The 18,513-nt window shown below is 36.6% G+C and overlaps 1 protein-coding gene across 1 annotated transcript in view; it reads right to left on the bottom strand.

Annotated features, from left to right (window-relative positions):
• Positions 1 to 18,513, bottom strand: part of LOC136033676 (PAS domain-containing serine/threonine-protein kinase-like) — a gene marked incomplete in the record, with an annotated part of 89,488 nt that overhangs the window by 57,362 nt on the left and 13,613 nt on the right. Inside the window, 1 exon segment of the mRNA XM_065714511.1 lies at positions 17,724 to 17,899. Coding sequence (XP_065570583.1) covers positions 17,724 to 17,899 — 176 coding nt within the window.

Below are 18,513 nucleotides of genomic sequence, written 5' to 3'. Positions count from 1 at the left end.
CTGTTTCCCCCGGTGTCCCCGTTGTAGTTGTGTCCCTGTGTCCCGGTCGTCATTTATATTCCCTGTGTCCCGGTCGTCATTTGTATCCCGGTGTCCCGGTCTGTATATACATTCGTTTTTTAGTTTTGTTTTTCTCCTTTATTTTTTTCCTTTTTTTTTCTTTTTTAGTTTATTTAGATTTTTAGATTTTTTAGTTTTTTTATTAGTTTTTAGTTTTTTTTTTCTTTTTTTTGTAGTTTTTACCTTCTTTTTAGTTTTGTTAGTTTTTTTTTTACTTATGTCCTGGTCGTCATTTATACTCCCTGTGTCCCGGTGCTTTGTTGATTGCTAATCGAACATTCCTTTTGTCCTGGTCGCTTTCTCTTTGAGTGTCGTCATTTATTTTTTTCTTTTTTAGTTCTTTTAGTTTTTACCTTTTTTAGTTTTTTTTTTGTTTTTTAGATGAAAATTTTTTTTAGTTTTTTCCTTTTTTTCTTTTTAGTTTTTTATTGGTTTTTACCTTTATTTTAGCTTATTTTTCAGTTTTTTCCTTTTTTTTAGTTTTTTTTTATTTTTTATTTTTTTTAGTTTTTTACCTTTTTTTAGTTTTTTTAGTTTTTTTAGTTTTTTAGCTTTTTTACTTTTTTTTATTAGTTTTTAGTTTTTTTTTTGTTTTTGCCGTTTTTTAAGTTTTTTCAGTTTTTTTTTAGTTTTTTATTGGTTTTTACCTTTATTTTAGCTTATTTTTCAGTTTTTTCTTTTTTTTAGTTTTTTTTTAGTTTTTAGTTTTTTTTAGCTTTTTACCTTTTTTTAGTTTTTTTAGTTTTTTTAGTTTTTTAGCTTTTTTATTTTTTTTTATTAGTTTTTAGTTTTTTTTGTAGTTTTTGCCTTTTTTTAGTTTTTTTAGTTTTTTAGCTTTTTTATTAGTTTTTAGTTTTTTTGTAGTTTTTGCCTTTTTTTAGTTTTTTTCTTTTTAGTTTTTTTGTAGTTTTTACCTTCTTTTTAGTTTTGTTAGTTTTTTTTTTTTACTTATGTCCTGGTCGTCATTTATACTCCCTGTGTCCCGGTGCTTTGTTGATTGCTAATCGAACATTCCTTTTGTCCTGGTCGCTTTCTCTTTGAGTGTCGTCATTTATTTTTTTCTTTTTTAGTTCTTTTAGTTTTTACCTTTTTTAGTTTTTTTTTAGTTTTTTAGATGAAAATTTTTTTTAGTTTTTTCTTTTTTTCTTTTTAGTTTTTTATTGGTTTTTACCTTTATTTTAGCTTATTTTTCAGTTTTTTCCTTTTTTTTAGTTTTTTTTTTATTTTTTATTTTTTTTAGTTTTTTACCTTTTTTTAGTTTTTTTAGTTTTTTTAGTTTTTTAGCTTTTTTACTTTTTTTATTAGTTTTTAGTTTTTTTTTTGTAGTTTTTGCCTTTTTTTAGTTTTTTCAGTTTTTTTTTAGTTTTTAATTGGTTTTTACCTTTATTTTAGCTTATTTTTCAGTTTTTTCCTTTTTTTTTAGTTTTTAGTTTTTTTTTAGTTTTTTACCTTTTTTTAGTTTTTTTAGTTTTTTAGCTTTTTTATTTTTTTTATTAGTTTTTAGTTTTTTTTGTAGTTTTTGCCTTATTTTAGTTTTTTTAGTTTTTTAGCTTTTTTATTAGTTTTTAGTTTTTTTTGTAGTTTTTGCCTTTTTTTAGTTTTTTTTAGTTTTTTAGCTTTTTTATTTTTTTTATTAGTTTTTAGTTTTTTTTGTAGTTTTTGCCTTTTTTTAGTTTTTTCAGTTTTCAGTTTTGTCACCTGATCCAGTTTTTTCAGGTGACGTCACCTGATCCATCCACAGATCCACAGACAACTTATTTTTATATATATAGAAGATATATATATATATATATATATATATATATATATATATATATATATATATATATATATATATATATATATATATATATATATATATATATATACTAGCTGTTGGGGTGGCGCTTCGCGCCACCCCAACACCTAGTTGGTGGGGGCGCTTCGCGCCCCCCCAAGCCCCCCCGCGCGCGTAAGTCGTTACGCGCCATTGTATTTGTGCCCCTATGTCCCACCTGTGAATATAGATATATATATATATATATATATATATATATATATATATATATATATATATATATATATATATATATATATATATATATGCGAACATATGCGAACAAACATGACGTCACCTGATCCATCCACAGATCCACACACAGACAACTTATTTTTATATATATAGATATATATATATATAATATATATATATATATATATATATATATATATATATATATATATATATATACTTAAAACACACATAAATTATTCCGTATATAAAAGGGGTTGTACCCCCCCCCCCTCAACGCCTCGCTCTTTACGCTAAAGTTTTTTATTGTTTAAAAAAGTAGAGTTGTGGTAAAGAGTCAAACTTTAGCGTAAAGAGCCAGGCGTTGAAGAGGGGACAACCCCTTTCATATACGAAATAATTTCTGTTCGTTTTAAGTTCTAATGTCTCTCCTTACTTGTGGTTAAAATTCTTTTTTTTAATTTAATGTCTGAACGTTTTTGAATTAATCAATAAAAACCCCTCATATTCGTAGTAATTTCTGTCCGTTTTAAGTTGCTTCTTGCTTACAGTCGAAAAAAATATGTTGCTTTTTTATTTAATTTCTGATCATTTTTTTCAAACAATACTAGGAAATCTGGCGCTCCCTTCATGGAAAAATCTCTTCCTCCAAGAAAAATCCTCTCACGTCCCCTTCCCCACGGCCCCCCATTAGAAAAAAATCCCTCTGAAACCGTCTGTATGCTTCCCAATAATCAACTATATGTAAACAATGGGCGATGTTCATAACTTGCAGCTCTTACCCTGGGGACTCTGGAGGATTAAGTCATCCTCAAAGAAAAAGTTAATAGACATTTCAACTATGTTGAACAATGGCTATATCAAATATTTTGATCCGGTTACTTTGGGGGAAAATGAGAGAGGGGAGGGGCCTAGTCGCCCTCCAATTTTTTTGGTCACTTAAAAAGGGAACTATAACTTTTAATTTCGTTCAAATGATTCCTCTCGCGACTTTCTAGGACCACTGTGTCGATACGATTATACCTGAAAAAAAAGAACACGCATCCGTGATCTTTCTTCTGGCAAAAATGCAAACTTCCACATTTTTTCAGATAGGAGCTTGAAACCACTATAGCAGGGTTCTCTGATAAGGTGAATCTGATAATGTGAGTTTCATTAAGATTCTATGACTCATAGGGTTTTTTCGCCTTTTTTCAAAATATGACAAATTTTCACAGGCTTGTAACTTTTGATGGGTAAAATTAAACTTGATGAAACTTACATATTTGAAATCAGCATACAAATTTGATTCTTTTGGCGTATCTATTGGTATCAAAATTCTGTTTTTAGAGTTTCGGTTACTATTTGCTCCTTACTTACAGTTCATTACCACGAACTGTTTGATAAAGTCAACTTGTAAAAAAAAACTCATTTTTTCCAACATTTAATGTAGGAAAGGGTGAAATCCAATATCCAATAATGCCATTAAGTAGTTAAAAAACAGTTTAATTACAATACCACATCGTCAACCAATCCAATTGGAAAACAAAACCAAAAACTACAGTTTCCAGGCATGAAGAAACAAATTTATTTGTGTCAAAAATCTACATATATAAAAATAAGTTGTCTGTGTGTCGAGTGACGTCATGTTTGTGTGTCGACTGACGTCATGTTTGTCGACTGACGAAATTACAGACCGGGACATCGGGACACGAATGACGACCGGGACACCGGGACATAGGGAATATAAATGACTACCGGGACCTTCAAAGAGAAAGCGACCGGGACACAAGGAATGTTCGATTAGCAATCACCATTAACAAAGCACCGGGACACAAATGACGACCGGGACACAGGGAATATAAATCTCCACCAGGACACTCAAAGAGAAATTACAGACCGGGACGCCGGAACACAAATGACGACCGGGACACAAATGACGACTGGGACACCGGGACACAAGGAATATAAATGAGGACCGCGACATTCAAAGAGAAATTACAGACTGGGACACCGGGACACAAATGACGACCGGGACACAGGGAATGTAAATGACGACCGGGACACAGGGACACAACTACAACGGGGACGCCAGGGGGCACAGGGTGATATATAAATGACGACGGGGACACAGGGAATGTTCGATTAGCAATCACCATCAACAAAGCTCAAGGGCAATCATTAGAATAATGAGGTATAGATCTGAATACAGATTGTTTTCCCCATGGACAATTATATGTTGCATGTTCAAGCTATATTCACAGGTGGGACACAGGGACACAACTACAATGGCGCGTAACTAATATGGCGCGTAACGACTTACGCACGCGGGGGGGCTTGGGGGGGGGCGCAAAGCGCCCTCACCAACTAGGTGTTGGGGTGGCGCGGAGCACCACCCCAACAGCTAGTATTCTACTAATAGGATAAGGTTGGGCGTGCAGAAACCTTTTTGGAGCCTCAATCCTTTTTTGGTAAATTCTAATAAGGCGGCTAAACAAGCGTATTGGGAATGGCGGGCGCTTGGTAAGCCTAGAGACTCGCATCCAGTTTTTTTGCTAATGAAAAAGAGAAAGGCGGAATTCCAAGCGGAGCTCCGTCGTCATATTAACCTGGTCATAGAAGAAGCTTCTTCAAACATTGATAACGACAAGGACAAGAATCTCCTTTGGAATGTTCTCCGAAGCAATAGGCGGATTAACATGCCTGATACTAATTCCACACCATCGCTAAAAGAGTGGGAAAATTATTTTCTAAGTTGTCGACTTCGTACGATTCTAACAGTGTTGTGTTGCAATTAGATGAAAGGTTGAAGAATTTTTCAACTGATTACAGGATTTCTGAGGATATGTTACGTTGAGCAATCAAAACGTTAAAGGCGCAGTCGGCTAAGGATCATGATGGCTTATTTGCTAATCACCTTAAACTTGCTCCTTCTTCTTTTCTTATTACTCTACTGGCATTTTTCAACATGATGGCTTATTTGCTAATCACCTTAAACTTGCTCCTTCTTCTTTTCTTATTACTCTACTGGCATTTTTCAACCTTTTACTTACTACTGGTTTAGTACCATCGTCATTCTATATTGGCATAGTTACGCCTATTCCTAAGAGCGGGAAAAAAGACTTGTCATCTTGTAGTTCCTGGAGGCCAATTACTAGGGGTTCTATGATTGGGAAAGTGTTTCAGTTGTGTTTGAAGGATCTTCTTGAAATTCTTGACACTGGTTCTAATCAAGTTGGTTTCAAGAGAGGTTTGGGATGTGACCATGCCCATGCATCTTTCAGCAAAGTTATTGAAGAAGTGAGAATCTCTACGCCCTCTTGATTGATATCAAAGGGGCCTTTGATAACATTTCTCATGCATCTGCTCTGCTCACTTTAATCCATGCTGGATTGCCCCTAGCTATCATACGAGTCCTTCGCTCTCGGTATTCTGGTTTAAAGATCCGTATCTGTCCGAGTTCGTCTTCATCTCAGTCCAAATTAATTCAAGTGGGTAGAGGAATTAGACAAGGATGAATTATTTCTCCTTATATATTCAATTCTTGTTTAGCTACTGCCCTTAATTCTCTTTCCTGCTCTTTTGTTTCATTATCTCGAAATCTGTCTTACATTGCATATGCTGATGACATTATCCTTCTAAGCCGGTCCAAGTCTAGTCTTGTTTCGAATTCCAATATTTTAATTAATTGTTTAAAAGGTTTGGGCCTTTCTATCAGTTCTGAAAAATGTCAATTTTTTGTTGTAAATTGTTTAGAGGATAATGTCAGGGCGACTCTCGATTGCGGCAATGGTGTTATTTTTCAGTCGTCGCCAATAGTCATTATTTGGGATTACCTTATGCTGCTTCAAAAAGAGATTTTAAACCAGCCCTGGTTCAGCATGTTCAGATGAAACTACGCAAGGCATTTGGTCTTTTAGTTCGTTTTCGGGGTCTTTACCGTCGGGACGTCCTTGGTCGTATGTATAGTGCTGTTGCTCTGCCTCACGTATTGCCCTAATCTGATCTTTCACCCATTAAAGTTTCTTATTTTAAATTTTGTAATTTTTTACTTGGTTTCCCACTTTCTTTTAGTAACACTGAGATTGTTTTAAAGCTTAATGTGAAGGATCCTGTAGTCTGCATAAAGAAAAAATATAAAACATTTGAAGATAAGGCGAAAATTAACCTTTTAGGCCACAAGTTATTTCCGTTTTTTAGTAACAGTTCTGGCTCTTCATGATTTATAGGCTAAACTATTTAGCAAGTGTTTTTGTATCTTTTTTTTAAGTATTTGATCAATATCTGATAGGTTTTGATTGTAAATGTTATCGTTTGTTTTTTCTTTATATAATATTGTAGCGTACTCCTCATTTTTTGAGGGAAATAAATAAAATAAAATAAAAAAATGAGAAATACTAAAAATTAGGGAGGATTCATAAGCTTCTTCAGATTTGAGTGGGGGGAAGGCCCTGGGGTCCCCTCAATGGTATCAGCAATATCCAATATTTAGTATTTAAGTCTGTATCCAAGAATTTGATTCAAGAGGGTGTATTTTTACAAAAGGGGGTGACAAAAACTTAAACAACGAATCGAAATTTGGTTGGATGCGTTTTTGTCTCCCTCTCCCTCCAGATAAGTCCTTGCTAGTAAAAATAAGAGTATACCGAGAAAAGGCTTCAAATCTTTTTACCTCATAGGGATTCTTATTTTTCGAAATAAGCCTATCATCGCTGCCAACGCCATCAGAGCTTTTTCATTGCTTCTCATATTTCACCTAAGCAACTGTGAATCCTCCATGTTTGGGAATAAGATACACGTAAGTTACGCCTTCCATAAATTTTAGGGGTTTGTAGATTTACTCTTTTTTTATGGCACTTGGTATTAACCAAGTGACATATAACAATCGCAAATTCTGTCGGTCTGTCGGTCCCGGTTTTGCTACTTTAGGCACTTCCAGGTAAGCTAGGACGATGAAATTTGGCAGGCGTATCAGAGACCGGACCAGATTAAATTAGAAATAGTCGTTTTCCCGATTTGACCATCTGGAGGGGAGTGGGGGGCCCGTTAATTCGGAAAAATAGAAAAATAGAAGTATTTTTAACTTACGAACGGGTGATCAGATCTCAATGAAATTTGATATTTAGAAGGATACCGTGTCTCAGAGCTCTTATTTTAAATCCCGACCAGATCTGGTGACATTGGGGGATTTGGGAGGGGGGAAACCTAAAACTTGGAAAACACTTAGAGTGGAGGGATCGGGATGAAACTTGGTGGGAAAAATAAGCACAAGTCCTAGATACATGATTGACATAACCGGAACAGATCCGCTGTCTTTGGGGTAGTTGGGGGGGGGGTTAATTCTGAAAAATTAGAAAAAATGAGGTATTTAAAACTTACGAACGGGTGATCGGATCTCAATTAAATTTGATATTTAGAAGGATATCGTGTCTCAGAGCTCTTATTTTAAATCCCGACCGGATCTGGTGACATTGGGGGGGGGGGGAGTTGGGAAGGGGAAACCTAAAACTTGGAAAACACTTAGAGTGGAGGGATCGGGATGAAACTTGGTGGGAAAAATAAAAACAAGTCCTAGATACATGATTGACATAACCGGAACGGATCCGCTCTCTTTGGGGTAGTTGGAGGGGGGGGTTAATTCTGAAAACTTAGAAAAATGAGGTATTTAAAACTTACGAACGGGTGATCGGATCTCAATGAAATTTGATATTTAGAAGGATATCGTGTCTCAAAGCTCTTATTTTAAGTCCCGACCGGATCTGGTGACATTGGGGGGAGTTTGGGGTGGGGGAACCAAAAATGATGTAAAACGCTTAGATTGGAGGGATCGGGATGAAACTTGGTGGGAAAATAAGCAGAAGTCTTAGATACGTGATTTACATAATTGGAATGGACTCGCTCTATTGGGGGGGGGGGGGGGTTAATTATGAAAAATTAGAAAAAATTACATATTTTCAACTTACGAAGGAGTGATCGGATCATCATGAAACTTCACATTTAGAAGGATCTCGTAACCCAGATCTCTTATTTTAAATCTGAACCGGATCCAGCGTAATTGAGGAGGGGGGGAAGTTGGGGGGAACCTGTCTAAGATACGTGACTGACATAACCGAACCAGATCTGCTCTCTTTGGGGTAGTTGGGGGGGGGGGTTAATTCTGAAAAATTAAAAAAAATGAGATCGGATCTCAATGAAATTTGATATTTAGAAGTATATCGTGTCTCAGAGCTCTTATTTTAAATCCCGACCGGATCTGGTGAAATTCGGGGGGGGGGGGGTTGGAAGGGGGAAACCTAAAACTTGGAAAACACTAGAGTGGAGGGATCGGGATGAAACTTGGTGGGAAAAATAAACACAAGTCCTAGATACATGATTGACATAATCGGAACGGATCCGCTTTCTTTGAGGTTGGTTGTCGACATTTTCCCACGACATTGTGGGAAATCTTAGAAAATACTTAAAGCGGTGAGATCAGGATGAAACTGGATGGGAAGAATAAAAACCTGTGTAAGATACGTGACTGACATAACCGGACCGGATCTGCTCTCTTTGGGGTAGTTGGGGGGGGGGGGAGTAATTCTGAAAAACTAAAAAAAATCAGGTATTTTTAACTTACGGACGGGTGATCGAATCTCAATGAAATTTGATATTTAGAAGGATACCGTGTCTCAAAGCTCTTATTTAAGTCCCGACCGGATCTGGTGACATTGGGGGAAGTTTGGGATGGGGGAACCTAAAATAATGGAAAACGCTTAGAGTGGAGGCATCGGGATGAAACTTGGTGGAAAAAATAGGCAGAAGTCTTAGATACGTGATTTACATAATTGGAACGGACCCGCTCAATTTGGGGGGGGGGGGTGAATTCTGAAAAATTAGAAAAAATGACGTATTTTTAACTTACGAAGGAGTGACCGGATCTTCATTGACCTTCATATTTAAAAGGAACTCGTAACTCAGATATCTTATTTTAAATCTCAACCGAATCCAGCGTAATTGGGGGGGCAGTTGGGGGGAACCGGAAATATTAGAAAATACTCAAAGCGGTTAGATCAGGATGAAACTGGATGGGAAGAATAAAAACCTGTCTAAGATACGTGACTGACATAACCGGAACGGATCTGCTCTCTTTGGGGTAGTTGGGGGGGGGGTTAATTCTGAAAAACTAAAAAATTGAGGTATTTTTAACTTACGAACGGGTGATCGGAACTCAATGAAATTTGATATTTAAAAGGATATCTTGTCTCAGAGCTCTTATTTTAAATCCCGACCAGATCTGGTGAAACTGGGGGGAGTTGGGAGGGGGAAACCTAAAACTTGGAAAACACTTAAGAGTGGAGGGATCAGGATGAAACTTGGTGGGAAAAATAAGCAAAAGTCCTAGATACATGACTGACATAACCGGAACTGATCCGCTCTCTTTGGGGTAGTTGGGGGGGGGGGGTTAATTCTGAAAAATTAGAGAAAATGAGGTATTTTTAACTTACGAACGGGTGATCGGATGGGAAGAATAAAAACCTGTCTAGGATACGTGACTGACATAACCGGACTGGATCTGCTCTCTTTGGTGGAGTCGGGGGGGGGGGATAATTTTGAAAACTGAGGTATTTGTAACTTACGAAAGGCTGACCAGATCTTAATGAAATTTGATATTTAGAAGGATCTTGTGCTTTAAAGCTCTAATTTTAAATTCCGACCAGATCATGTGACATTGGGGGGATTGGAGGGGGAAACCGGAATTCTTGGAAAACGTGAAAATTGGGGTATTTTATCTCACGAATAGGTGATCAAATCTTAATGAAATTTGACATTTAGAAGGAATTCATGTCTCAGTACTCTTATTTCAAATCCCGACCAGATCTTTTGACATTGGGGGGAGTTGGAGGGGGAAATCTTGGAAAAAACTGTGAGTGGAGGAATCGGGATGAAGCTCGGTGGATGGAATAAGCAAAGGTCCTTGATACGTGATTGACGGAACCGTACTAGATTGGCTCTCTTTGGGGGAGTTGGGGGTAGGGGTTCAGTGATTTGGCGAGTTTGGTGCTTCTGGATGTACTAGGACGAAGAAAATTGGTAGGTGTGTCAGGGAGCTGCGCAAATTGACTTGATAAAGTCGTTTTCCAGATTCGACCATCTGGGGGGCTAAAGGGAGAGGAAAAATTAGAAAAAATTAGGTATTTATAACATACGAGTGGGTGATCGGATCTTAATGAATTTTGATATTTAGAAGGACATCGTGACTCAGAGCTCTTATCTTAAATCCTGACGGGCATTAAGCCTCTTATTTTCCTTTTAAATCAATCTATTGACTCATAGAATTTTGTTAGAGCTCATACCATATGATCTCTTGGCTCTTAGCTCTTCATGCCTCGTCACAAGTGCCATATGAGCTCTTAGCTCTTGTTTAGTTTTGTTATATAAATAAAACAAGAGCTAAGAGCTCATATGGCACTTGTGACGAGGTCGGAAGAGCCGAGAGCTCATATGGTACGAGGTCGGAAGACCCAAGAGCTCATTTGGACGAGGTCGGAAGAGCCGAGAGCTCATATGGTACGAGGTCGGAAGAGCCAAGAGCCAAGAGCTCATTTGGCACTTGTGAGAAGGTCAGAACCTAAAGTTAAACTTTATAGCACAAGATCCTTCTAAATATCAAATTTCATTAAGATCTGGTCACCCTTTCGTAAGTTACAAATACCTCAATTTCAAAATTACCTCCCCCCTCCCAATTCCACCAAAGAGAGCAGATCCGGTCCAGTTATGTCAGTCCACGTATCTTAGACAGGTTTCTATTCTTCCCATCCAGTTTCATCCTGATCTCACCGCTTTAAGTATTTTCTAAGATTCCGGTCCCCCCAACTGCCCCCCCCCAATTACGTTTGATCCGGTTGAGATTTAAAATAAGATATCAGAGTTACGAGGTCCTTCTAAATATGAAGTTTCATGAAGATCCGATCACTCCTTCGTAAGTTAAAAATACGTTATTTTTCTTATTTTCAGAATTACCCCCCCCCCCCCGCAATTGAGCGGATCCGTTCCAATTATGTAAATTACGTATGCAAGACTTTTGCTTATTTTTCCAACCAAGTTTCATCCCAATCCCTCCAATCTAAGCGTTTCCCATCATTTTAGGTCTCCCCACCCCAAACTTCCCCCAATGTCACCAGATCCGGTCAGGATTTAAAATAAGAGCTTTGAGCCACGATATCCTTCTAAAAATCAAATTTCATGGAGATCCAATCACCCGTTTGTAAGTTAAAAATACCTCATTTTTTCTAATTTTTCAGAATTAACCCCCCCCCCCAACTACCCCAAAGAGAGCGGATCCGTTCCGTTTATGTCAATCATCTATCTAGGACTTGTGTTTATTTTTCCCACCATGTTTCATCCCGATCCCTCCACTCTAAGTGTTTTCCAAGTTTTAGGTTCCCCTCCCAACTCCCCGCCCCCATCACAAGATCTGGTCGGGATTTAAAATAAGAGCTCTAAGACACGATATCCTTCTAAACATCAAATTTCATTGAGATCCGATCACCCGTTCGCAAGTTGAAAATACCTCATTTTTCTAATTTTTAAGACTTACTCCCCCCCCCCCCCAACTACCCCAAAGAGAACAAATAAGTTCCGATTATGTCAATCATGTATCTAGGACTTGCGCTTATTTTTCCCATCAAGTTTCATCCCGATCCCTCTACTCTAAGTGTTTTCCAAGATTTTAGTTTTCCCCCTCCAACTCCCCCCAATGTCATCAGACCCAGTCGGGATTTAAAATAAGAGCTTTGAGACACAATATCATTCCAAATATCAAATTTCATTAAGATCCAATCACCCGCTCATAAGTTAAAAATACTTCATTTTTTCTATTTTTCCGAATTAACCGGCCCTACTCCCCCCCCCCAGATGGTCAAATCCGGAAAACGACTATTTCTAATTTAATCTGGTCCGGTCCCAGATACGCTTGCCAAATTTCATCGTCCTAGCTTACCTGGAAGTGCCTAAAGTAGCAAAACCGGGACTTTAGGTTTTCCCCCTCCGACTCCCCCCAATGTCATCAGATCCGGTCGGGATTTAAAATAAGAGCTCTAAGACACAATATCATTCCAAACATGAAATTTCATTAAGATCCAAATACCCGCTGATAAGTTAAAAATACTTCATTTTTTCTATTTTTTGCGAATTAACCGGGCCCCCACTCCCCCCCCCCCCCCAGATGGTCAAATCGGGAAAACGACTATTTCTAATTTAATCTGGTGCGGTCCCTGATACGCTTGCCAAATTTCATCGGCCTAGTTTACCTGGAAGTGCCTAAAGTAGCAAAACCGGGACAGACCGACAGACCGACAGAATTGGCGACTGCTATATGTCACTTGGTTAATACCAAGTGTCATAAAAAAGTGATAGTTGGTCCTGATAGGCGGTATTTTTGTCCTCTTTGTAAAGATGAGGATGAAGACTTGGATCTCCAGAAATGTCCGGTGCTCTTGGATTTACGAGATATTTATTTCCAAGGGATGAATTTGATGCTTCCGGGTATTCTGCAAAATAGTAACCCAACCACAATATTTCGAGTGGAAGTGTATATAGATAAATCCTTAATAAGAAGAAAAACTTTTATATGATTTATTTTCTTTTGTGGTTAGATTAGGCATTTTCGCGTTGTATTTTATTTTTGTGCGTGTTTGTAATGCATACTGTTGTTTAATTTCCTTGATTGTTTGTTATTTATTTATATTTTTGTGTGCACATGGCCCATGGGCTTTTGAAATACACTTATCTAACTATCTATCTATACGGAACCCTAAAAAATATGAATTTTTTCCGAAAGGGTGCAAAAGAAGTTTTGTAAAAACTACGTAACTTTCGTAAATTAATAGTTTTTATTCATACTTCATTTTTAGAGAAAGATATAACACAAAATTTATTCGCAAGGGAACAAATATATTTTGAAATCTATATTTTTTTCCATTATATTTTACATGCGGAAACTAATTTTTGCCAAAATAGCGTAATAGAAATTTTTACGTGGATTTTTTTTGTAATTTAAGAAATTGATACTTTTTTCCAAATTTAGCGAATGATACAAGACCCACTTCTTCCAAAAGAAAACATTAAACAACTTAGCACAAATATTAAAGCAACTTATTATCTGGAAATAAAAGCTTAATACAAAAACAATTTATTTTGGAGAACAAAGAAATTGAGGTTTAGCAAGTTTCTTAATACGACACATGATGAAAATTTCTTTGAATCGAGTTGGGATCTTGAATCAACCAGCTTCTCAGTCCTTCTAAAATATTTTTCTTTAAAAAAAGCGGTACTTACATGTTATCCCAATCACAATCAAGAAGCTTGATCTGTTTAAAAACGTTTTTTTAGGGCACTCCCAGATCATCAGTTTAGCCTGAGTGAGATAAACTACTATGCAGGTATATTTTAATTGAATATTTCCATAGTAAACATTTCCGAAATAGTAAACATTTCCGACAAAATATAGTTACTCAAGCACTATATTATGTGGTCGGGATAACACATAAGTACCAAAAAAGCATTAAAGCGCCAATAGCCTAATTCAATTTCCGACAAAACATAGTTACTCAAATATTATATTATGATCTTGTTTAGGTATGTTTCATTATGATTTACATAACATCACTTCTTGGGTTGTCGGGATAACATATAAGTACCAAAAAAACATTAAAACGCCAATGACCTAATTCATTTCCGACATAGCGGGATCTAAATTATTTAAAAACGCAGGTGGGGAAAAGGAATGACAGGGATACATTAAAATAGTAAAAAAAACTTACTTTTTTTTCCTTCATTTAAAATATAAAAAAATCTGACGAACAAAGGTCTGATTGAAGCATCAAAGGCACTTTATCACAAAATTCACAATAGAAACTAAGCACTACATGCAACATCGATCTGAGCAAGCATGTGTAGGGACAACCTACATTAAGACAAGCATTAAAAATTGCAGAATATCACTCAACCAAAACCAAATAACCGCGAACTCTCACATGAATCTAATTTTTCAGAAGAAAATTACTACCAGATGACAAGACAGAGAAATATCATTAACAAGGACCCTCATATATGGTCAAAAATAAATATATAGTTTCGGACAAGATTTAGCCGATCATTCAGAGTCTATCTTGCAGCACAAACTATCGTTCAAGCTGGGAAGTAGCCCTGGCAAGACAGAAAACACTAAGTGGCCCTAGAGTCATTCGAAAGTTACTGACATAGCTTTTTCCGGTTAGAATATAATTTCACTCTGAAACTTACCCGCAAAATTTTCCTACACAGTAAGTGTGTCATCAAAAGACTGTAGATATTTTTTCAAACAATATTATTTTTCAAGTCTATCTTGAAGCGCGCAAGGGTCAGCATGGTGACTTACAGGAAGTGTTGAAACGCACCTTTATGATTCCCGAATTGCATCAGCTATGTTTATAATTTGTGTCAGTAAAATTAGCCAAATCTTGACTTTCAAAAATACTCAAGACAGCCTTCGAGTATGCTTAGAGATAATGAAACCTAACCTCAGAAAATGATTTCTGGTTTCATATTCTTGTCAAAACTGCCTTAATTGTCTAGGCAGCCTCAAACAACACACTATTTCACTGGGGATGGGCGGGAGTCACAATGTACCTAATAAGGACGGTGAACAAAACAACATATTTTGACTTTACTATCAGGGTATATCCCCCTTTTCCAACACATTTTGATTTTTTTAGCGTTGAACATTCCTGGTCCTCAACCAAATGGCTCCAAAACGGTGTCATAGTTAGCTTTGTCAGGTAGAACATGCATTTCAAGTTTTTATGGAGACTTCATAATTCTGGACACAATCTTTAACATAATTTTCAAATACCAGCATCTGCTTTTTTCTCAAATCAGATTCATAGCAAATGTTATATTTTAACATATTCAGTATAATGTATAATATAAATCATTCTTCACTCTGATCTATTCGAATTCATAGCTTAACTCTTCCCCCCCCCCCAACCCAAGATGTTCCAATTTTCTTTAAATCTCTCCTTAAACCTCTTCCCATCCCATTGAGGCGACGACAACTGCTTTTTATGGGGCCCCATATGGATTGCGGTAAGAAACAACCTTTGGCAATTTGAGCTACTTTGTTTGTAAAACATGTACTGGCTATCTCAACCTTTCTCTCGTATAGCCTTAGAACCTCCAAAATTTCATTCCATTTCCTAACATTTGTATCCACTATGCTCAAATCTTTTCCATAATCTACGTACAGTTTGTCCATACTAAATCAAACACCTGTCCATAATCAAGAAAACTGAGGCCCAAATGGCCTCATGATTGAGGCGCTTGTCAATTATTAATCCACGAGTGAAAATTTTTTCGATCCATCCTCTCCTCTCCCTAAAATCACACTGTTCTTTTCTTATAATTTTATTAATACTATTTCAAAGACCAAAAAGTATCATTAAACAAAGTAATTTCTTTCCTTCAGAAATCTGAAGGAAAGCTTCTGATCTTTTTCACATCATGCCAAGAGATCTCCCTCCCCCTTTGTGGAAAATTCTTCCAGAAACTTCCCTCTCCGCGTACAATTCTCGTCATGGAAATCCCCCCCCAGAAGAATTTCTGTATGTTTCCCAATACTAGGCACTATTATTGGCTACTTCACCAGCTACTTCAATCGTTTCTTTCTTTTCTTTTTTTCTGAGAGCATTCTCAATAAAACACACATTTGGCTTTTTGTGAATCTGCTCTTTGACAAATTCAACAGCTTCCTAGATATCTCTAAAGCTCAAAAAATCGTTTTTACTGCCATCAACTTTCTTCTGAATTTCCCCTTTGATAAGATCAGGCTTGCCTTTTAGTTCTGATTTAGCTAGGAAAGGTACTTATTCAGTTGTTGGAGTTCCAGCACCCTGTCGTGATAATGAACTGGGCAAGCACCCCAGAGGGCGGTGTAACAAGCTAAAGAGCAAATTACAAAGAAAATCTTCCCGAAAGAAGAACTAGCTTAATAATTCACATTATCTAAATTACAATGCCTGAATGTTTTGTCAAGCATAGTCGCATGATTTTAGCAGCTTCTGGCCTTTCCCTCCTCTTTTGCTTTAAGGACTACTTTGAACAGTGAGACCATAGAGCGATATAATGGCCATGGTGAGGCCTCGACGGTCATCCGTTGCGAGCTAAGTAGTTATACGAGGTAGAAGTTTCCAGGAACTACAATCACGAGACTGAAGGGAGGCAACGATTTTACTGTTTTTTAATGAACACACATAAAAGATGTTTTTTGCAAACCATGGAATATATACTAGCAGGCATATCTAATGACACAGTGAAACTTTTAATTCCTTTACTCACTTGTAATTAAAGTCATTATGTCATTATCTTTCACAGAAAAGTAAAGCTCACCGGGCACATGTTCGGCCAGTTTATTTCAAGGGCGGGGGCGGTAAAGATTTCTAGAATGAAAGTAGGCAAAAGTTTAACAAAACACCAAGAAATTGCAAGTAAAATCGTAAAAGCTTCGCTAAACAAAAAAAAAAAAAAAAACTCAACTGTACCTGCCTTAAGCCTGTGATCCTTGTTCCTCATTATTTTTGCAAATATGCTCAACTCTTCAAAAATGCCTTTGCGAGCCGAAGTGGCCCCTCTCAATCAAATATTTGGACAAAGTCTATCCCTACATCCACACTTTTCCTAAAATAGCTGTTAACATCTATTTTTATAAAGAAAATGTTTCAATTTATACGTTTTCAAATCTTCCCATTTTCCTGAGCTCAAATGGTTCATTTTGAGGAAATTTTTACTGCAGATTCTGAGACCAGGATCTAAAGGGAATAACAAAATAGAAGATAAATTCTTGATCCAGCTTCGCAAAGGAAGAAAATAATATATTTGGTATAGTGCAGGCTGGTACTTATGAGATAATATCATTGGCTTAAACACAGGTGAGCCTCACATTTTCATTTTTCTTCACTAAGAGGTTAATTACAAACTGATCGTGGGGATCTTAGTGTGGATCAAAGCGAATAATCAACTAACAACGGGTTGCTAGAAATGTATCTGCATTTCTGATTGAGATATTCTAAATGAATTGTCCAGCTTGTACGGCCTTTTGATATTCCCAAAATCTGCTGTGTATATTCATGTCTGTTATACAATGACTATGTGGTCTCATTTGAGGAGAGCCCTATTTTCGCGAAGGAAACTTTTTGCACGATGGATTCCTTTGAGGTAATATATGCATATAACCTCAAAGGTTATATGCATAATTAACAACGATTTTCAATGGTTGCTAAATTCTAAACAACAATCTAAAATTTCTTGTGTCGATATCACATAAAGAAAAAAAAACCTTGATCAATGTCAAAATATAAGAAAAGAAGGGAAGGGGCAGCGGCCAAAACATAAATTATTCTTCGCATCACTTTTTTCCGGGAGAGAGATCCTTCATTAAGTCCCTGATCTTTTGTGTGCACGAATTCCAGTTTGTATGCAATTTTCAGCTTTCGCCACGTACTTTAAAGCTTTTCTAACATAATCTGCCCCAGAATATATTCTGATAAAATACTCTTGTCTTTCTAAAGCATACCATTGGAAATATCCCAAATAAAGATGGGAACGTCATTTACCTCTTAGGATCTATAATAGGCAAACGATTTAGCAATAACACACTCACCTCTGTAGTATTAGCGTCAATGGTGAACACTGCCCGATGGACTTGGCCAATAATATCATTACCAGCTTTCGACGAGCTTTCATTCACGGAAATATCTTCAGCTAAACTGTTCTCTAAACTAGGAAGCTCGCCAGGCTTTAAGGCGAGGGATAGACTGAAGCTATCAATGTCATTTCCTGAAAATGAGAAACAAACTTATTCTTTATGCCTTATAAGATGGCTTTAAAAACCACATTTGTTAGATGCAACAGCAGAAACCGGATATGCAATAAAAAGTTGTCCTTAAAATTAACTCTGAGTAACACTTCTGCGAGCACCAGCCTATTCTACCATGCGTTGGCAGAACCGTGTTGGAGATAATCTGGAAAAGGTGACATTGGCATTCCCGACCTCAAAAAAAAAAAAAGCCATACCAAATTATAAATACAAGAAGCATCAAACAAGGGGTCCCCTAGATTTTTAAAATTATATTTTCTTGGTATTTTCATTGAAAAAATTGCCCCCTCTCCCAGATTTAGAAGGGTCATTTCCTTGTACATCATCTATGGAAAAAGAGCTTTGCCTTTCCACTCTACGTTTTCATGGATTGGTGCCTGTGAGAAATGTATTTCTCTGCAATATATTATAATTACAGACAAAAATGATGAAGTAGGATCGCCAACTAAGCCTCTCGCAGAGTCCAAATTAGGATAAGTAAACTTACTACTGTTGTCTTGATTAATTCAAAAATATTTATTTGGTAGAATTAAGACACGATAAATGTTTGTCTGAAAACCTCCATCACAAATAA

Source organism: Artemia franciscana, chromosome 12 (assembly GCF_032884065.1).
Source record: "Artemia franciscana chromosome 12, ASM3288406v1, whole genome shotgun sequence".
In the NCBI taxonomy this organism is placed as follows: domain Eukaryota; kingdom Metazoa; phylum Arthropoda; class Branchiopoda; order Anostraca; family Artemiidae; genus Artemia; species Artemia franciscana.
The sequence above is the reverse complement of the archived record's forward strand: the minus strand, read 5'-3'. Positions and strand labels throughout refer to the sequence as shown.